At 63.7% G+C, this 16630-nt stretch overlaps 4 protein-coding genes across 5 annotated transcripts; 2 read left to right on the top strand and 2 right to left on the bottom strand.

Moving 5' to 3' along the window:
• Positions 1 to 40: 40 nt before the first annotated feature.
• Positions 41 to 5166, bottom strand: CHLRE_02g082250v5 (uncharacterized protein). Its single transcript, XM_043059256.1, has 11 exons — positions 5136 to 5166; positions 4796 to 5000; positions 4229 to 4300; positions 3783 to 3899; positions 3429 to 3524; positions 3168 to 3277; positions 2805 to 2882; positions 1754 to 1847; positions 1239 to 1368; positions 820 to 959; positions 41 to 668 (listed from the first exon to the last, which is right to left on the bottom strand). Exons 2-11 carry the CDS (start codon positions 4994 to 4996, stop codon positions 630 to 632), a joined length of 1077 nt encoding a protein of 358 aa, XP_042926890.1. The 5' UTR covers positions 4997 to 5000; positions 5136 to 5166; the 3' UTR covers positions 41 to 629.
• Positions 5167 to 5296: 130 nt separating this feature from the next.
• On the top strand, positions 5297 to 8568 carry CHLRE_02g082300v5 (uncharacterized protein). Its single transcript, XM_043059257.1, has 5 exons — positions 5297 to 5924; positions 6249 to 6606; positions 7062 to 7174; positions 7494 to 7550; positions 7764 to 8568. Exons 1-5 carry the CDS (start codon positions 5484 to 5486, stop codon positions 8019 to 8021), a joined length of 1227 nt encoding a protein of 408 aa, XP_042926891.1. The 5' UTR covers positions 5297 to 5483; the 3' UTR covers positions 8022 to 8568.
• A 2-nt stretch (positions 8569 to 8570) lies between these two features.
• On the bottom strand, positions 8571 to 11276 carry CHLRE_02g082350v5 (uncharacterized protein). 2 transcript variants are annotated; one of them, XM_043059258.1, is made up of 5 exons: positions 11025 to 11276; positions 10527 to 10911; positions 10186 to 10319; positions 9664 to 9762; positions 8571 to 9510 (listed from the first exon to the last, which is right to left on the bottom strand). In XM_043059258.1, the coding sequence occupies exons 2-5, from the start codon at positions 10813 to 10815 to the stop codon at positions 9292 to 9294; spliced, it is 741 nt and encodes a 246-aa protein (XP_042926892.1). In that variant the 5' UTR covers positions 10816 to 10911; positions 11025 to 11276; the 3' UTR covers positions 8571 to 9291. The 2 variants fall into 2 exon arrangements, with proteins under 2 accessions (XP_042926892.1, XP_042926893.1); XM_043059259.1 differs by lacking the exon at positions 10527 to 10911.
• A 1260-nt stretch (positions 11277 to 12536) lies between these two features.
• On the top strand, positions 12537 to 16628 carry CHLRE_02g082400v5 (uncharacterized protein). The gene is made up of 6 exons (XM_043059260.1): positions 12537 to 12856; positions 12972 to 13278; positions 13464 to 13915; positions 14054 to 14625; positions 14800 to 15202; positions 15432 to 16628. The coding sequence occupies exons 1-6, from the start codon at positions 12674 to 12676 to the stop codon at positions 16581 to 16583; spliced, it is 3069 nt and encodes a 1022-aa protein (XP_042926894.1). The 5' UTR covers positions 12537 to 12673; the 3' UTR covers positions 16584 to 16628.
• The last annotated feature ends 2 nt before the right edge of the window (positions 16629 to 16630 follow it).

The raw sequence follows: 16630 nt of genomic DNA on the forward strand, positions 1-16630 counted from the left end.
CGGTTGATTGGTGGGTCGGTGCTGCTAATAACATCTGGTGATCCGTCGGTGCCGATAGTTATCGTGCAGGGACCGGGGGCATCTGTCAACAGGTGCCCGCACACGACGGTGGCACCGACAGGAAGTTGTCAAGCGCGATGGCGTTAAGGCTGACGCTGCCAGGCGCTGCCCTGTCTTTGCCTTCGGCCACCCTCCCACAGAACTCCGGCGCACAGCGACCGCACGACAGCCGACCCCCATGTGTCAGTCTTTCGTGCAAAATGAAGAGTACCACGTCACCGCGTTGCGTGCGTGGCATCGTAAGTGACCGCGTCCGGTCGTGGTCGCCCTGGCCCTGTGTCTGCGCCAGGGGTGCCCCTGGTTTGCGCATTAACAAGCATGTCTTTCAGCTGCCACCGTGTCAAACCCCCAGTGTCATGGCCATGCGGCCACCCCACCCCCCGCCCATTTGGAAACCCAAATACCGTGAACCCCCTCCCCCGTCAAGCCGCCGTGGCGATCCACCTGGCTTGTGTCGCTTGACGGCCTGCCTGCCTCTGCCTGCCTGCCACACTGCCACAAGCCCCCCATATCACCCAGCACACAAGTAATGCCGCACACAAAACACAATTCTACACGCCCTGCGCTCTTTACACAAACTTGGCGCCCTCCGGATCCAGCTTCACGACCTGCAAGCACCAAAATCACCGGGAGGGGGGCGCGTAAGCGGTCAACACGGCGGACATTGCGCAAGCGCTGCACTGGGGGCGGCAGTTGCCGCGAGCGCACCCTGCAGCCCCACGCAACACCTCGCAACACCTGCCACAAACCCGCCCGCACCTGCGCCGTGTTCACGTCCAGCTTGCCCGCGTTGCGGAAGGCGGCGGACATCGCCTCAGCCACCCGAGCACCCACAGCCGGGTCGTCCACGATGGCCACAGCCGTGGGGCCGGCGCCGCTGATGGTGCAGCCGTACGCGCCTTGGAAAGGAGAGGGAGGAGAGGGAGGAGAGGGAGGGCGTTCAGAGCGCTGTTGCGGGCGGTGGAGGTTGCCAGCAGGCGTGCGAGTATGCCTCTGCCCTTCCCGCGCGCGGGATCGTCAAGATTGCCCAGCAGCACCGCTCCTGCCTTTTGCCCAGACCGTCTGCACCGCCTCTTTCACTCGCCCCTGCGGGCCTCCCGCCTCCCGCCTCCACGCGACCTCGGCGCCCCCCATCTCCTGCCCCTAGCCCCCGCCCCTCCCCTGCCTCTGGCTCTCACCCGCCGCCTTGGCCGCCTCCTTGACCGCCATCATGCCGGGGATGAGCGGCGCGCGCACCGGCTCGATGATCACATCGCGGTCCAGACTCTCACCCACCAGCTTCACGTCGCCCGTCAGGATGCCCGCAACCTGAAGGGACAGAGGCGTGGGATAAAGGACAGAGCAAGGAGGGATGAGGGAGAGGAGGTGAGGGGCGGGAGGGCGGGGGAGGGGCGGGAGGGTGGTGAGCCGGGGGGGGTGCAAGGGTTGAGTCAGAGAGCCGCCAAATGGCACGCAGTGTGTGTGGCCCATGAGTACAATCTGGCGACTGCGTGAGATCAGAGAAGTACAAGCAGGAGTGCGCGTGCGTGCGGAAGACACCGGCGACTAGTCTGCCCCGCAACCACGGTGTCCCACAGCCACCGCCTTCCCGCGCGCCCCCTCTGGCCCCCGGCCCTCCGACGCCGCGGACCGCCCCGCCCCTGACGCCCCGTCCCTACACACCCAGCCCCTCCGCCCCAGCCATCCCACGCACCAGCGCCCCTCCCTGGCAGCAGTTGTTGATCATGGACTTCATGGGCGTCTCCTTGGGCAGAACCGCGCGCATCTGGGCGGTGGGCGCCTCAAACCTTTGGGAGGGGGGCGGGTGGGAATGAGAGCGAGATGAGTGTGCGCGTTTAAGAAGGAACGTTTATGTCGGGAGGGAGCGGCGTGTAGGTGTGTGTGTTAATGAGCACAAGGAAAACATTGTGCAAAGACAGTCAGCGGCGTGCAGGTGTGCGTGTGTGTGTGTGTGTGTGTGTGTGTGTGTGTGTGTGTGTGTGTGTGTTAAAAAACGAAACGAAAGCCCGCCCAATGACGCGACGAAGTTACTTACCGATACCCACCATTTTACCGAGCGTCGCGTGACTGTCGTGACCCAGGTACCCGCGATAAGCCTGGAACCCCACGGGCGACCATTCGGCCTGACCCCGCGATGCACCTGTATGCGTCCATGCTCCGCACCCTGGGCGCGCTAAACAACGTTTACCCAGCACGCCTAATTCCCAGATTCCCGCCCCCTGGTCGTAGTCGAGCTCACCTATAGGCAAAAGTGGAAGCATGGGCATAGGGCGGCAGCGAGGAAGTGTCACGGGCAGGTGAATGGCAAAGGCGACAAGAGAGGCGGCGTGCAGCAGACAAGCTAGGTATCACACGTCCCAAATCCCGCCCACTAAGTGTGTGTGTCTGTGTGTGTGTGTTAAAGAGCACAAGGAAAACGTTGCGCAAAGACAGTGTATGCGATGCAGCAAAACGATGTTTTACGTGTGTGTGTGCAGGTGCTCAAGGGCGAGAGAGTCCATGCATGTGCCGTTGTAGTTGTGCACAAGACAGTGCGGTGTCTATGTTTGGGCGGCGTGCAGAGGCAGAGCGAGCGGAGCAGCGGCGTACGGTGCTGACAGAAAATAATCAAGCTTTACTTCCCCTCGCCCTTGTGCTCTCCACCCCGCATTGTGCCCTCCACCACGGATTGTGCGATCCACCCCGCACTGTGCTTTCTAGTACTCCTTGCATGCGCCCGGGCAGTCAGCACTGCTCGCACTCACTTGGGGTTGACGAGCACAAAGTGCAGGCGCTCGGGGTTGGGGAAGGGCAGCTGTAGCAGCTCCACCGGCTCCCCAGGCCTGAGGCAGCAGCGGCAGTAGCAGCAGCAGTAACAGCAGAAGCAGCAACATCAACTTGTAACAGGCGGGCACCAACGAGTCAGTTGGGCCAACCGCCCACTACCCCAGCACCGCCACTCAACGCTCATCACACATGCAAGACATGCCGCACACGAACATGCCCCGCACACGCATACGCGCATGACGCGCCTGACAACGTTGCCGCGCACACACCTGCCGCGAACACACAGACACGCACATACGTTCCTCTAAACACACAGCCAAACCATACACACAAACACTCACTTGCAGGAGCGGATGAGCACGAAGCCGCCCAGAAGCGAGGGGCCAACGTTGTCGGCGTGGTAGCCGCTCACGGCCGCCTCGCTGGCCAGGCCAGCCAGGATCAGCTTGTCCTGTTGGGCCGGGTCGGGTGGGGCCAAGTCGGGCCCGGTTGGGTTGGGTTGAATTGTTTTAGTAATGTTTTAGGGAGGTTCATTGACAAAACAAGTTGAATGGAGGCGCGGCAGACACGTGCAAACTGCTGGAATGGCTTCAGTGCCACACCTTGGGCACGGGCGCGCCAAACAGGCCGTTCACGGCCCAGGCGGCGGCGGCGGCGGACGCGGCGGAGGAGCCCATGCCGCTACCCAGGGGCAGGCCCTGTGGCGGCGGGCGGGCAAGACACAGGGATCTCCGTGTGAGTATGTCTGATTATGGCCTACTAAAGCTACAAACCATGGCGCAGGGCCCGCTTCAGTGATACCGCTGCCACATACCCTACATGTATGACCCTCCCTGGCTTCTCACGCTTCTTGCACGCCTGCACACCGCGGCCCATCGCTGTTCACCTTCGCCATCCCTTACCAGCGCTGTTCTGTATTTCTCGAACCCGCCCCCAACGCGTCACCGCCACCGCACCTTGTTGAGTGTGAGGCTGACGCCGCACGACACCGCGCCCACCAGCTTCAGCGTCTCCGTGGCCGCCACGCCGATGCAGTTCTTGGCGGGGTCCAGAGACAGCCGGCCGCCGTCACCCTGGGGCCGAGGCGGTTTGTGTGGTGCTGTGTGCTCGCTAGGGACTCTGTCTCAGCTGCAATATCTCAGGCACTGGTCGCCCAGTCAGTCTACCAAATCGCTGGCACTGCCGTGCCGAAGCAGCGCTCAGGCAAGTCGCCCAGTCCGGCGTGCAGACTGTGCCCTTCACAGTACAACCCAGCCAGCTCGCCTGCCTGTCAGCCATAGCCCCCGTTTGCCTCCTCCCTGCATCCCTGTGTTCCTGTCGCCGTGCCTCGGCTGAGATCTCCGGGTTTCCCCCCACACACATCAGCATATATAAGTGTTACCCCTGAGCACTTATCACACACCTCAATGGCTGCGATCTCCACCACCCCAGGCTTGCCGGGGATGACCTTGGCAACCACGGTGTCACCGCCGCCCTGTGGCGCACGGCAGTACGATGTGAGCAGCAGCACGACAGCGCAGCCAACAGGCAGGCAGGCAGCAGCAGTGCGCCGCATGGAGGTTGCGTTGGTGCCGCAGCACATTGACCCAGCGGCCAGGTCAGCAACTGCGGTGCTTCCTGCTGTGCGTGCATTGCCACACGCACATGCCGCGATGGTTGCAGCTGCACACTTCCCGGCGCCGAAGCTGCGGCCGCATGAGGCACTGCACACCATTAACACCCTAGCCCGCTGCACCGGGGCAATCAGGGGGCGTGCAACCTGCTCCTGTGGCGGCCTGCGGCCGGCGCGCTGCACGCAACCGTCAGCCCGCCCCCACACGCGCTGTCGCCCACCATCCGCCCGTGTGCCCCGAGCCTTCGGCAGGTTGCCCCCAGCAGGCCTGCGGCAGTCATCTCCCATCTTTGGAACCCTAGGCCTCAGGCATCACCCGCCGTGCCGCTGCTAGCTGGCGCCGAGCATCTGGCGCACCTGCACGGCGCACCCCATCCAGTCGAAGCCAGGGCCCAGGTTGGCGACGGTCGCGGGCGCGAAGGCCGCGCACTCGTTCTTCACTGGGTCGATGTAGACCTTGCCACCGGCCGACACATTCAGACGCACGCAGCGCACAGGCCGGCGCGCCTGCACGCGGCCGCTGGTGCCCGGCTGGGCGAGTCGCTGGCGGATGGCCATTTCGCTGCGGGAGGAGGGTGCGGCGACGCACAATAGATCAAGGCCTTAATCAAGATGAATTGATGTACTAGGTCAGTTGCATGTAAATTGGGGCGTGGATTTTGCAGACCAGGGCAAGACAGGTGCGCCCGACACTTGCCGTCTGGCGCCGCTGAAATAGTGTTGGTAAATACTGTGTAATGTCGCTTCTAAGCAGCACTGCGTGTACTGGCAATATGGGCCTGGCTCGCGATGGAAGCCCGGATGGCGATGCGCAAACTTGTGTGTCGAAATGAGGCCTGGTCTCCGCAAATGGACCTTGTTTAGCTACTTATTGCATAATTGAATTGTCACAGGACCAGCCGCCATACTCGAGCCGCCGCGACTCCTGAAAATACTGTTTGCACTCAAAGTTCAGAACCACTGTGAAACCGTAAACATGGCTTGCACGCGCTGATTGTACTCTTTGCGGTACATTATAAGCAGGCACGAGCGTTCAGGAATAGCAATGGCCGTCGACGTCGCCGAACAAGCGAAGTTTTTCGACCACCTGGTCGAGTTGGTGCCAGCGAAGTACTATTACGATGACGAGTTTGCAAAGGTGAACCCACGCTTCCTGGCGAAGGCGGCCCGCGACGCGTTCAAGGCGGAGGCGAAGACAAAGGCGAAGGAGGCCAAGCGCGAGCGGCTAGACCCAGACAAGGCCGCCACGACGCTGGAGCTGCAGCGGCGTAAGAGCCAGGGCTCAAACCAGAAGCCGGCGGCAGAGGGCGGGGCTGCGGCTGACGACGCCGCGCCGTCCACGTCGGGACGCAAGGCGGGGGGTGCGGCTGCGGCGGCGTCCGGCGCGGCCGCCGGCGCGCAGGCGGCCTCTGGGCTGCAGCTGCAACTGTCGGGCGGGTCGATGAGCCGGCAAGAGCTGCTTGAAAGGCTGCACAAGAAAGTGGAGGTGCGCTCGGGGGCGTGGAGTCATGCGGGCGGGGCCAAGCCGGGGTGTTGCGCTGCCAGTGGCGCTGGTGGCGCTGGCGGCCGGTGGTGCCAGGGGCGCCCTGCTGTACTGGGGCGGCGCCACGCGCATTGCACGCGTGCAGTTCAGGGCACGCCGGGCTGTAGGGCATGCCCCCAGGCCGTTCCGCAGGTCGCGGAGCTTGTGTGCGGTCCGCATGTCCCTGACGGGCGCGCCGCAGTGGTATGGCTTCCCATAGCAGCCGCTGTCGCGCCGCGCAGCCTGCGTTCCTAACAAACCCGCTGCCCTGTATTCGCACATCTACAGGAGGCGAGGCAGAAGCGTAAAGCGTCGGCAGAGGCGGCAACGCAAGCCAAGGAGTGGCGACAGAATGCGCTCAAAACCAACGCTGCTGCCAAGGCGAAGCAGCAGCAGGGCGGCAAGCGGAAGGCGGGCGAGGAAGACGACGGCGAGCAGGAGCCCAAGCAGCAGCAGCAGCAGCAGCAGAAGCAGAAGCAGCAGAGGCAGCAGCAGGGCGGCAAGGGCCAGCAGCAGCAGCAGCAGCAGCAGCAGCAGCAGCAGCAGCCGGCGGCTAAGAAGGCGAAGCGGGAGGAGCGGGCGGAGGCGGACGGGGCTGGTGCGGAGGACAATGACTTCAAGTTCGCACGCATTGAGCTGCCGGAGGGTGCGTGGACGTGGCGATGGAAGGCGTGTAGGAGCGTGTGGGAGCGTGCAGTAGATTGGGATTGCTTTCACAATCCCCAACAAGGCACCAGAAACACGAGGAGCGTGTGGTTGCAAGGCCGAAGCCAGTGAGGGCGTGTGCCGAGAGGGACGCAGGCCAGCTGCGGCCTTGGTGGGCTGCGGTGTGTGTACACCTCGCAGCGGCGTGGGGCAGGAGGCAGGAGGGGGCGGGGGCAGCCATACGGGGCTGATAGGGCGTGTCGTTGGAGCTACAGGAGGATGGGCGGCGCGAGGGAGTTGTGCGCTGCAAGGGCAAAAGGCGGAGGGCGGCAGCCGCCCATGGTCGTCCCCCACACATACATAGCCACCGCTTGCCTCGCCATCCCGCCGCTTGTCTACTTCCAGAACCCAAACCCATTCGCCCAATCGCCCACACCACTCGGTCCTACCTCGCAGGCGGGCGCAAGGGCCCGGCGGGCGCCAAGCGGCCGCCCAAGGCTGTGCTGTTGAAGAAGGCGGAGCAGCAGCGCGCCGAGCTGGAGGCGCTGGCGGGCACGGAGGAGGGCAAGGTGGGTGCAGGGCGGATGCGGGGTGTGGGCGCGACGGGATGGGAGCGGCTGAATGGGTGGGAGCGGTTGGATAGGTGGATGGTTGGATGGGCGCGGCTGGGCAGGTCAGGGAATGGCTGAGCTTGATTGTCTTCTGGGAACGTGGAGGTATGGGCGTGAAGTAGCGGGGGGTCCAAGAGGCGGCCTGCTGGTGACGGAGGTCGCGTCCCAAGGCCCAGACACACACGCCCTACCAATATGTACAGCATACCTGGGGGTCGTCACGTCATCTGACCTGGTTGCTGTGCCTCTGCGCTTCACTCCCCGCTCGGCCCCGCAGGCTAAGGCGCAGCAGGCTGCGTTCAAGGCCGCACTGGCGCGCGCGGCGGGCGAGAAGGTGCGTGCAAGGGGCCCATGGGGGCTGCTGGCTGCGAGAAGCGGTTGTTTCAGGGCGTGTCTGGTGGGCTTGGCAGCATTCGCGGACGATTGTACCAGTCACGGTAGCGACAGGATCAAGCGCCATCAGGATTGACGGTTGCTCCTCCCTTGCCGCGCCTCAAACCCGGCCCTTAACCCTCCTCCTCTCATCGCTCCCCTACAACCCCGCCAGGTGCTGGACGACCCCAAGCTGCTGCGCCGCACGCTCAAGCGCGAGGCCAAGAAGCGCGAGAAGAGCGGCAAGGCCTGGCAGGAGCGCCGCGATCAGCAGCAGGAGGCGGTGCAGGCGCGGCAAGCCAAGCGCACCGACAACCTGGCGGCGCGGCGGCAGACCAAGGCGGACAACAAGAAGGCCAAGCGCGAGAAGAAGCTGCTGCGGCCGGGCTTCGAGGGCCGCAAGGAGGGCTTTGTCAATGCGGCACCCAAGTAGAGCGGCGGCGGGGAACAGGGCGGCGTGTGCAAGGTGGTCGGGGAGGTTGCTACTGGGTGGTCCGGGAGGCCGCCCGCGTGCGCGGGTAGGTGTGGGCGGGGCTGTGGGCAGCGTTGGGGCGGTGGTGGCGATGTGGTGAGACCGTGGTGGGATTGCAGAGTGTATGCATGTCGTGGTGCGGTAGTGGGAAGGGCGCGCTGACAGTGGCAGTGGCGAGGTTCAATGATGAGGAGAAGAACGATGTAGGCGTTTGATGGCGGTAGGCTACAGGGAGGCGGTGGCGTCTCGGAGGCGCGTTAAACAGTAGTGTTTATGTTGTTTGTCATATGGTTTTGGCGTTTTGAGGGGCGCTTGTCGTGTCTTTGTTGCTCCATGATGAAGGGGCTCATGTCAAATTTGTTGTGGTGTGCTAGGCCAAGTGCCACACCCAAATTATGTCTGCAACCAGCCTGGAGCATAGGATACGTGCGGCGCTGTTTGGTGTGCAGCGCTGCCACGTGCGTTCCATCCGCGAAGCTTGGGGGCCAGGAGCCTGTAACACATTGTTAATTGCAAAGTCGCTCGTCAAGTGCAGCAGCATCTGCAGCTTCGGACAATCGGACACACCCCTGACACACACCTGCCAGCCAGCACCCGACCGCCATCCGTTGGGGCATGCAACCTAACTCGCTCGTAACTCAGCCCAACTGCGCCAGTACCTAGTCGGAGGCCAGTGCATAGCAGCGTAACACACCAACGCAAGTACCCAGCCAGGATCTGCGGCAACGCGGCAAGTTCAACACGCCATACTCGTGCACGCCAAGTCTGCAGTGACACAGCGCGTGTCATTTCCCTTGGACACAACAATGGCAGCGCGCGGGCGTTCCGGCGGCCGCTGGCGCCACCACCCAGCCGCACAGACAGGCCATCTCCCGCCCGCGTCTCTCCGCACTTCCAAGGCCATGGAAACAAAAACAAGGCCGCCAAAACACCAGCGACACCACAGCGGCAACGGCTGGCGTCGTTGCAGCCGTCGCGGCCGCCGCTCACGCCTTTGCAACGCTTTCTACCCGCAAGGGGCGCCTGTTCTACCTCCTCTCCACCAATCGCGGTTCCAGGTACTTGTCCATCATATCCGTGGGGATTCCAGCAGCAATCTTTCTCCCCTATGATTATTGTGAATGTCCCGTGCCGGCTCTTCTTCCAAGCCCTGGCGGGCGCTCCAGTCCCCGCCTACTGCGCCCGCAAGCTGCGCCGCCCTGTTGGCGTTGTTTAGCGCTCCAGCCCCCGCCTACTGCGCCTGCTGCGCCTGCTGCGCCTGCTGCGCAGGCGCCCCCTTGTTGGTGCTGTCCATCAGCCATTGAAGGTAGGAGGGCGAGCCGCCCAGGATGGGCAGCCCAATCACCTCCGGCTCGTCGTACGGGTGGTTGGCCTTGACAAACGCCGTCAGCTCCGGCAGCAGGTCCTCGCGGCTCTTGATGATCAGGAGCAGCTCCGCGTCGTTGTTCACCTGCGGCAGCAGGCGCGGCGCCCGCGGGCACAGGGCGAGCAGGGGCATGCGCCGTGGGCATACGCCGTGTCGCACAATCGAACCCAAGCATGAACACATGTACTCCATGCCTGAATTCGGCTGCGCGACCCCGAACACGTTATGCACACCCACCTTGCCGTCCCAGAAGTAGATTGAGGTGACGCCCGGAAGGATGTTGACGCACGCCGCCAGCTTGGCCTCCACCAGCTTGCCCGCCAGCGCCTCGCCCACCTGCCAACCAGGTTGCGTGCCCAGCAGCCCCACCAGTCAGCACATTACATCACATTACATTACGTTACATGAAGCCCAAAGCACGCTGGTTGGCTTGCAAGCTAGAGGAGCGGTGGTGCAATGGGGCATGCCACAATTGCTCGCACGCTACAAACGGCACTGCTGCTGCTACTGGGCATTGACAGCTGGCTTTGCGCTCGTGCATCAGGTGCCACGCGGCCGAGCTTATGGCAAAGACAGTCCCACACGCCCATGCTGTACCAGCCCCAAACACGGCCCTGGGCCGGGCAACCCCATCGCCCCAAGGAGTATAGACCCAATCCCTTGAGCCAACGTGCATCCCAACGCCGCCCGCGCCGACCCCACATAGTTCTGCTGCTGCTGCTGCTGCTGCTGCTGCTGCTGCCCGCCCAGCTCACTCACCTCTGCGTTGGGCACTGTTACGTATACCACGATTGCCCCAGTCGGTGAGGCGCCGGTAGCGCCCGCGCCCGCCGCCGCCGTTGACATCGCAGCTACTGCTGTGCGCAAGAGAGCGCTGCCACTTCCGCTTGCTCCTGTGAGCATCAAGAGTATCAAGGTGGCAGGGGCGGTGGCGCGTGAACAAGGAATAACAAACGCACGCACGCCCTTAGCACGTGCGCACCGGAGCTGTTGATAACTGGCAATAGCGAAGAGATACTGGACTACGTGTGTCTTGGTCTAGGTTACACTACATTGCTGCGTGTAAGCGCGCTCTGGAGTCTGGACGCATCGCTGCGGACCTGCGAAGGCCGCCGAGCTGCGTGGCGCTAGCGTAGCTGCGGGCAGCTGCACTGCGGCCCCCAGCCCCAGCATGTGTCCCGCGGCCCCCAGCAGCTGGCTGCGAGACACGCGCCGCGACGGGCCCGAGACAAAGCGGGCGGCAGCGCCACTGCTGGCGACAACCGGCTGAGCGCAGGCCATGCAGGCGAAATCGTGGGTCAGGCGTGGATGGCGGATAGGGCGTGCGGGTCCGGTGGGCACACTGGAGGACCGGCCTAGCGCGCGGCTGAGCGCAATGCGGGAGGACATGGCTGACTGCGATGTAAGCTTCGGTGCGTCTATGAGACTGCGGCCAAACGCCCAAAAGCTGTGGAGCGACTGGCTAGCTGAGCGGCTGGGTGGGTCCTGCGCAGGGGCGCAGGCACGGACGAGGCTTGCTGGATGCGTGCGATGCACGTTTTATACCACGTCGCTACGCGAGGCACATAGCTATATGAATATTTGGGACATTGACGCACCAGTGTTAGGCACGGACAGGGAAAAGAACCAGGCAAGAGAGCAGCCGAGGAGCGCGAGTAGGAGCGCGAGCGTGCCGAGTGAGCGCGGCGACAGAGCAACAGATGGCATGAATGTGGCTATATTTGTATATCAGTTGTGTGACTACGTTCAGCTTACGATTGATGTTATGATTGATGTTACAAGTTCATGCTCGTAGATTGGTCCAAACGAGCCAGGAAGCTCATGGACCGCCAAAACTAGTCTCAAAAGGATTATTCAAAAAGCAAAACAGTTCATGCAATAATATATCTAAATTGGTCGCGCCGTAAGGTCGTTACGTCGCAGCCTTATCGCGTGAATGACACGCGCTAAACCCCTCTGGTCACCACTGGCCATCGCGTCCATCATAGTCGCGGGAATCACCTCCCACAGCGTGCTTCTGATATCATCGTACGCCTTGCACTCAAGCAGCACATGCCTCTCATCCTCTACATGCTCCTCCTCATCAGCGTGGCAAAGCGGACATACTCTCTGTGCTCTCTCCCTGTGCGCACCCTGCGCACCGCGTGGGTTGTTAGCCTCAATCATCCACACGCCCATCCTGAATCTCATCATGGAGACATGCCATGCTCGAGGAATGTAGATTTGCGTGTGCCGTGTTTCCCCCATCCAATGCTTGTAACGACATATCTTCACGCCAGGCTTGACCCCTGCTTGCGTCACAAAATCCCGTGGATTAACCTCTAACCTGTTGCTAGCCCAGTCCTCCTCAAACTTCTCGCGTACCTTCCCCATGAGGGAGGCAACATCCAGTTCTTGCGTAGTAATGCGTGTAATATTGGCCTCGATATCAGCTGCCTCTCCACTGAAACGGTAGCCAAGGCCAACCATCAATAACCGCAGAACTTTAGCCCCCCACGTGTGCGTGGGCGGCGTCGGTAGGTTGCTCAACACCGCTCGTATCTCCTCCTTAAACGCCTGATGGTAAACAGTGCCGGTTGCCTTAACCAGTTGGTTCCAAAAACGGAAAACAAGCTCAGCCCAATGCACGTGTAGTGGCATGCACCCAAGCTCTCGAAAGAGCAGTTCATGTGTTGGTTTCTGGGCTCCCACCACTTCCTTCATGAAATCCATCTGAATGCGAACCATGCCATGCTCTAGTGCTCGATCAAACGCTCCATATCTTTGACCGTCAACTGGGGACGCATTGAACACTTGGAGAAGCGCGTCTGGTGCCCACACTTGTGCACCGTAAGATAATACCGCACGCACCTGAGCGTTAAAGCACCGCATAGCTACCGCAGGGACCATAAGCCCCTTCTTGCGTAACTTCCGTCGTAGTGCATGCATAGCTCGCTCACCCGATGCACGTAACTCTTTGCAACAAGTTCAGCTTACAGAGGCTAGGTTTACGGAAAAGCCTTGGCATGCGCATGTTGCGCTCGATGTCGCCCGACAGTCGCGGCCCACTGGTCACGGCCTCTCAAGGTTATAATAGTCTTAAAATTATTATTACAACAAATGACCATACGCTAACAATAAATCAAGCAAATGAGTCTAGTGCGGTTGGACAACACAAGGCGCTCTGGTCTGGCGTTGCAATTCATTCCCTCCAGCATGACAATCCTTTGAATGTAAACTTACGTGTAAAAAGCGGACTGACCCCAGAATGCCACCAGCATCGGACGCGACAGGCGGCGTCATGTTTACACCGGCTCTTCCGCAGCCGCAATCAGCGGCCGACAGCTGCCAGCCGGCGCAGCCCACGACGGAGATGCCCTCGGTGCTGACTCAGCTGCCTCCGGGGCTCATCAACCTGGGCAACAGCTGCTACATGAATAGCGCGCTGCAGGTACGGCTGTAAATGGTGCGAGGATGTGCGCAGTGGTTGTGGGCTGGCAGGGAGGAACGCCCAGGTCCCTCGTCACATGCACATCCACACATCCACACACGGTTTCCCCCTCCAGGCGCTTGCCTCCTCCCAGCGCCTTTGTCAGTACCTAGCAGAGCGCGCCGCGGCCGTACGAGTCCACCAAAGCTGCGGTGCAGCCGCACGCCCTGCGGCGGCGGCGGCGCCATTGCCGTGCGTGGCGCCGCCTCCCGCGGCGCCGCTACCTGCGCCGTGGCAAAATCAACAGGGCGTGGGCAGGAGCAGCGCAGTGGCAGCGGCCGCCTCCTCGGTGCAGGCGGCCGTTGCGATGGTAACACCGGTGTTGGCGCCGCTGCTGCAGAGCGCGGTGAAAGGCGTCGCTCGCGCCTGGTTGTGGCTGCGAGGTACGGGTACGGAGGTCGTTGCAACCGATGTGGCCCTTTGCCGCTTTGCTGAGATCATCGCCAGCTGCCGGCTCGGTCTTGATCTGGAATGCTGCTCTTGCTGCATGTCAGTCGCAAGAACAGTCATGTCTTGGCGGCTTGGCGCATGGCTAAGCATGTGCCGGCAATTGCCGATCTGAACACAGGCTGGGAGCCCACGACTCCCGCCTCCGCCGCCCAGCCGCCACCACACCTTGCCGCGGCAGTCGCCGCAGCCGCTACAGCCGCTGCCGCCGCTTGCGGCGTGCGCCCGCCATCGGCGTCACCCAGCGGCGCCGCCCTCGGCCCCAGCCCGCGTAACTCGGAGCTACGGCGGCTGTCTGCATGCGAGGTGCTACTGCAGCTGGACGCCACGCTGGCGGCGCTACAGCCAAGCTACAGCCCTGTCAGCGATGCCTCGGCAGAAGCAAGCACCAGCGGCAACAGCAGTGGCGGTCTTGGACCCGCAGCTGCTGCGGCTCGGGTTGCTGCAGCTGCTACTGCTGCTACTGCCGGGGTGCCCGTGGATCCGTCGCCGCTGCTCCGTGTGCTGCGCGTGCACCTGCCGGGCGGGGTGTTGGAGCTGGGGGAGCAGAACGACGCCGCAGAGGCGCTGGAGGTGCGCGCGTGTGGACGTGTGTGTGTGAACATACCGGCACCTGAGACACGCGACCCCGCCTGACTAGCTAACAAGCCACATGATTTTACTCTCATCTCATGCGCTTGCCTGAGTGTTTCCTTGGGTACCGCCGTGCAGATCCTGCTGGATGCGGCGGCGGACGAGGCGGCGGCCTGGCACATGACGGCGGAGCGCTGGCGGCACGCGCACGCCGGCCTTGCCGCCGCCGCAGCAGCAACACCAGGGTTGGGACCCGCGCCAGCGGAGGCGACGTCAGCAGCAGCGACAGCCACAAGTAATGCGGCAGCAGAGCGCGGCTTCGGTGCGACGGGAGCTGGTGGCAGCTGCGGCGCCCCGGCACTGACCTCGGCAGCGGCAGCTGCTGCGCCAACGGCGGCCGAGTATGATGGTGTATCCGCAAATAGTACCGGTGGGCCGTGCAGTGCAGGAATCTCCGGTGCTGGTGGCTGCGGCAGTCCCGGCTGCGACAGCTGCGGCGACGCTTCCAGTGGCGGCGACAAATTAATGACTGTCAAGAGGCACCGGCTTCCCACCGTGCCGCTGCGGCTTCCACTGCTGCTGCTCCAGCAACAGCGGCAGCAGCAGCAGGTGCAGGTGCAGGTGCAGGCGCGGGGGGGTTTGTGGCCGCTGGAGAGCCCGCTGCGGGGACTGATGGCGCGGACCATGGCGTGTGCGGCGTGCGGCGCCATGTGAGTGGGCGGGTGCGCAGGTGGCTCTCTTGCACTCCTGTCTTCTGCACTTTTTACGCAGCAACGCACTTGCCACCGTGCGGCTCTGCCACGCCGCCCAGGCCTGCTGCCGCGCTACCGCGTCCACAGCTCCCGGCCTCCCGCCGTAAGCCGCCGCTGCCTGTGTCCGTGTAGGTCCACCACACAGGTGGAGCCGTTCTGGTCGTTGCAACTGCCGCTGCCCCACCCCACCCGGCACAGCAACATCAACGGCATCGGCGTTGACAGCGGTCGCTACAGCACCGGAGGTGGCCCAGGCGGCCCAGGCGGCGGCGGGGGCGGCAGCGCGACAGTTCGCCGCATCCCCACGGCGTTCACGCAGCATCACCAACTGCAGATTGGAAGCTTGTGGGGCACACCGCCGCCGAGCACCGCGGCAGTCATGAGAAGTGGCAGTAGCGTTTGCAATGGTGGCGGTGACGGCCGTAGCAGCTGTAGCAGCGACGTGGGCGGGCAGCGCGGCAGTGGTTCGTACGCAGGCGGTGGCGGCGGCAGCGGACTTCTCACGTTGCAGCATTGCCTGCGCGGCGTCGCCAAGGTGGGCAGGGCCTGCGTGGGCAGGGTTGATTTATTAAGTTGAGATTACAACCTTACAAGTGCTTGGGATGCTGTGCTTATTGATATAGCCAGCTGCTTTGCAGTGGTGGTGCAGATGTGCTGTGGGCTTGTGGCAACGGCAGCCACCCGGCTACCAACATGCCGTTGACCCTCGTGTCTGCCGGTGCACAGTCGCGCTTGCGTTTGCAATCGTGTGTGCCCGACCGCAGGCTGAGAAACTAGATGGCGTCACGTGCGCCCGCTGCAGCCTGGCGGCGGCGCTGCGGCGGCTGGCGCCCCTGCTGCAGCCGCTGCCGCCGCCGGCCGCTCCCGCCGCCGCCTCTGCCCTGGACTCTGTCCCTTTCACTGCTACTGCGATTGTTACTGCCGCGGCTGCATCTGCTACTGCCGCCCGGGAGCGGCTACAGCAGTACGCGGCCCGGCTGGCGGCGCTGCTGGCGGCGCCGCACGTGCCCGACCTGGAGTTGGACCGGGAGCTGTCGGCGCTGGCGGCTACAGCCACTGCTACAGCCGCCGCTGCTGCAGCTGCAGCTACAGCTACAGCTGCAGCTGCTTCTGCCGCAGCGGGGGCTTCAGTAGAGGGCACAGACGGAGCTGCAGGCGGAGATACGCAGGCGTCTGCCCCGGCTCCGCCGGCGGGGGTTGAGCTGCTGCCGGTGCGGCGGCCGGCGTGGCGGCGCACGTGCGTGTCGCGTCCGCCGCAGGTGCTGGCGCTGCAGCTGCTGCGGAGCGTGTGGGACGAGCGCACGGGGCGCAGTGCCAAGGACACGCGGCACGTGGCCTTTCCGTTGGTTTTGCCGTATGCGGAGTTGGTGGAGGAGCTGGGCGGCTGCTGCAGCGGTGGCGGCGGCGGCGGGGGCGCAGGAGGGGCGCCTGGTGGCGGCGGCGGCGGCAGCGGCGCGAGTGTGAAGTCGGGGCATGCCGCAGAGCCAGGCGGTGCACAGCACACAACGGACAGGGAGGAGGAGGCAGAAGCGGGCGAGCAGCAGCAGGATGGCGGGACCTGGAACGGCTGTACCTGCACGACGGCTGCAGCCCAGCCGCCGTACGAGCTGGCGGCTGTAGTCGTGCACTTGGGCGGCGCCGCCTCCGGCCACTACCTCGTGTACCGCCGCGTGCCGCTGGCGGCTGTAGCAGAGGGTGCACAGGCCGCCGCTGCTACTGCCGTATGCGCCGCGGGGGCTTGGGGCGTCGCGGGGAGAGGTGGCTCGGGACCGGGAGCTGTGCGGGCTGGGTCGGGGCTTGTGGGGGGTCACGTGTGGTTGCGCGTGTCTGACAGCAGCGTGTGTCGGGCCGAGGTGGGTGAGGTGCTGAGGCAGCCGGCCGCCCTGCTGCTGTACGAGCAGCGGCTGCGGCAGTAGCATGTGCGCGTGCGATGTGCTTGAAGCAGGAGCGAGCGAATGACCGT

This window comes from Chlamydomonas reinhardtii, chromosome 2, assembly GCF_000002595.2.
Source record: "Chlamydomonas reinhardtii strain CC-503 cw92 mt+ chromosome 2, whole genome shotgun sequence".
NCBI classification, from domain to species: Eukaryota; Viridiplantae; Chlorophyta; class Chlorophyceae; order Chlamydomonadales; family Chlamydomonadaceae; genus Chlamydomonas; species Chlamydomonas reinhardtii.

Excerpts from the sequence above, each read along its gene's own strand:
- CHLRE_02g082350v5 (XM_043059258.1), bottom strand. The coding sequence starts at position 10,815 with ATGTCCTCCCGCATTGCGCTCAGCCGCGCGCTAGGCCGGTCCTCCAGT. Across the intron at positions 10,320-10,526 it reads CAGCTCGGCGGCCTTCGCAG|GAGCAAGCGGAAGTGGCAGC; the intron begins GTCCGCAGCGAT and ends TGATGCTCACAG. Across the intron at positions 9,763-10,185 it reads TAACAGTGCCCAACGCAGAG|GTGGGCGAGGCGCTGGCGGG; the intron begins GTGAGTGAGCTG and ends CCTGGTTGGCAG.
- CHLRE_02g082250v5 (XM_043059256.1), bottom strand. The coding sequence starts at position 4,996 with ATGGCCATCCGCCAGCGACTCGCCCAGCCGGGCACCAGCGGCCGCGTG. Across the intron at positions 3,900-4,228 it reads TGGAGATCGCAGCCATTGAG|GGTGACGGCGGCCGGCTGTC; the intron begins GTGTGTGATAAG and ends CCTCGGCCCCAG. Across the intron at positions 3,278-3,428 it reads TTGGCGCGCCCGTGCCCAAG|GACAAGCTGATCCTGGCTGG; the intron begins GTGTGGCACTGA and ends CCGGCCCAACAG.
- CHLRE_02g082400v5 (XM_043059260.1), top strand. The coding sequence starts at position 12,674 with ATGCCACCAGCATCGGACGCGACAGGCGGCGTCATGTTTACACCGGCT. Across the intron at positions 12,857-12,971 it reads ACATGAATAGCGCGCTGCAG|GCGCTTGCCTCCTCCCAGCG; the intron begins GTACGGCTGTAA and ends TTCCCCCTCCAG. Across the intron at positions 15,203-15,431 it reads GCCTGCGCGGCGTCGCCAAG|GCTGAGAAACTAGATGGCGT; the intron begins GTGGGCAGGGCC and ends GCCCGACCGCAG.
- CHLRE_02g082300v5 (XM_043059257.1), top strand. The coding sequence starts at position 5,484 with ATGGCCGTCGACGTCGCCGAACAAGCGAAGTTTTTCGACCACCTGGTC. Across the intron at positions 5,925-6,248 it reads GGCTGCACAAGAAAGTGGAG|GAGGCGAGGCAGAAGCGTAA; the intron begins GTGCGCTCGGGG and ends GCACATCTACAG. Across the intron at positions 7,551-7,763 it reads CGCGCGCGGCGGGCGAGAAG|GTGCTGGACGACCCCAAGCT; the intron begins GTGCGTGCAAGG and ends CAACCCCGCCAG.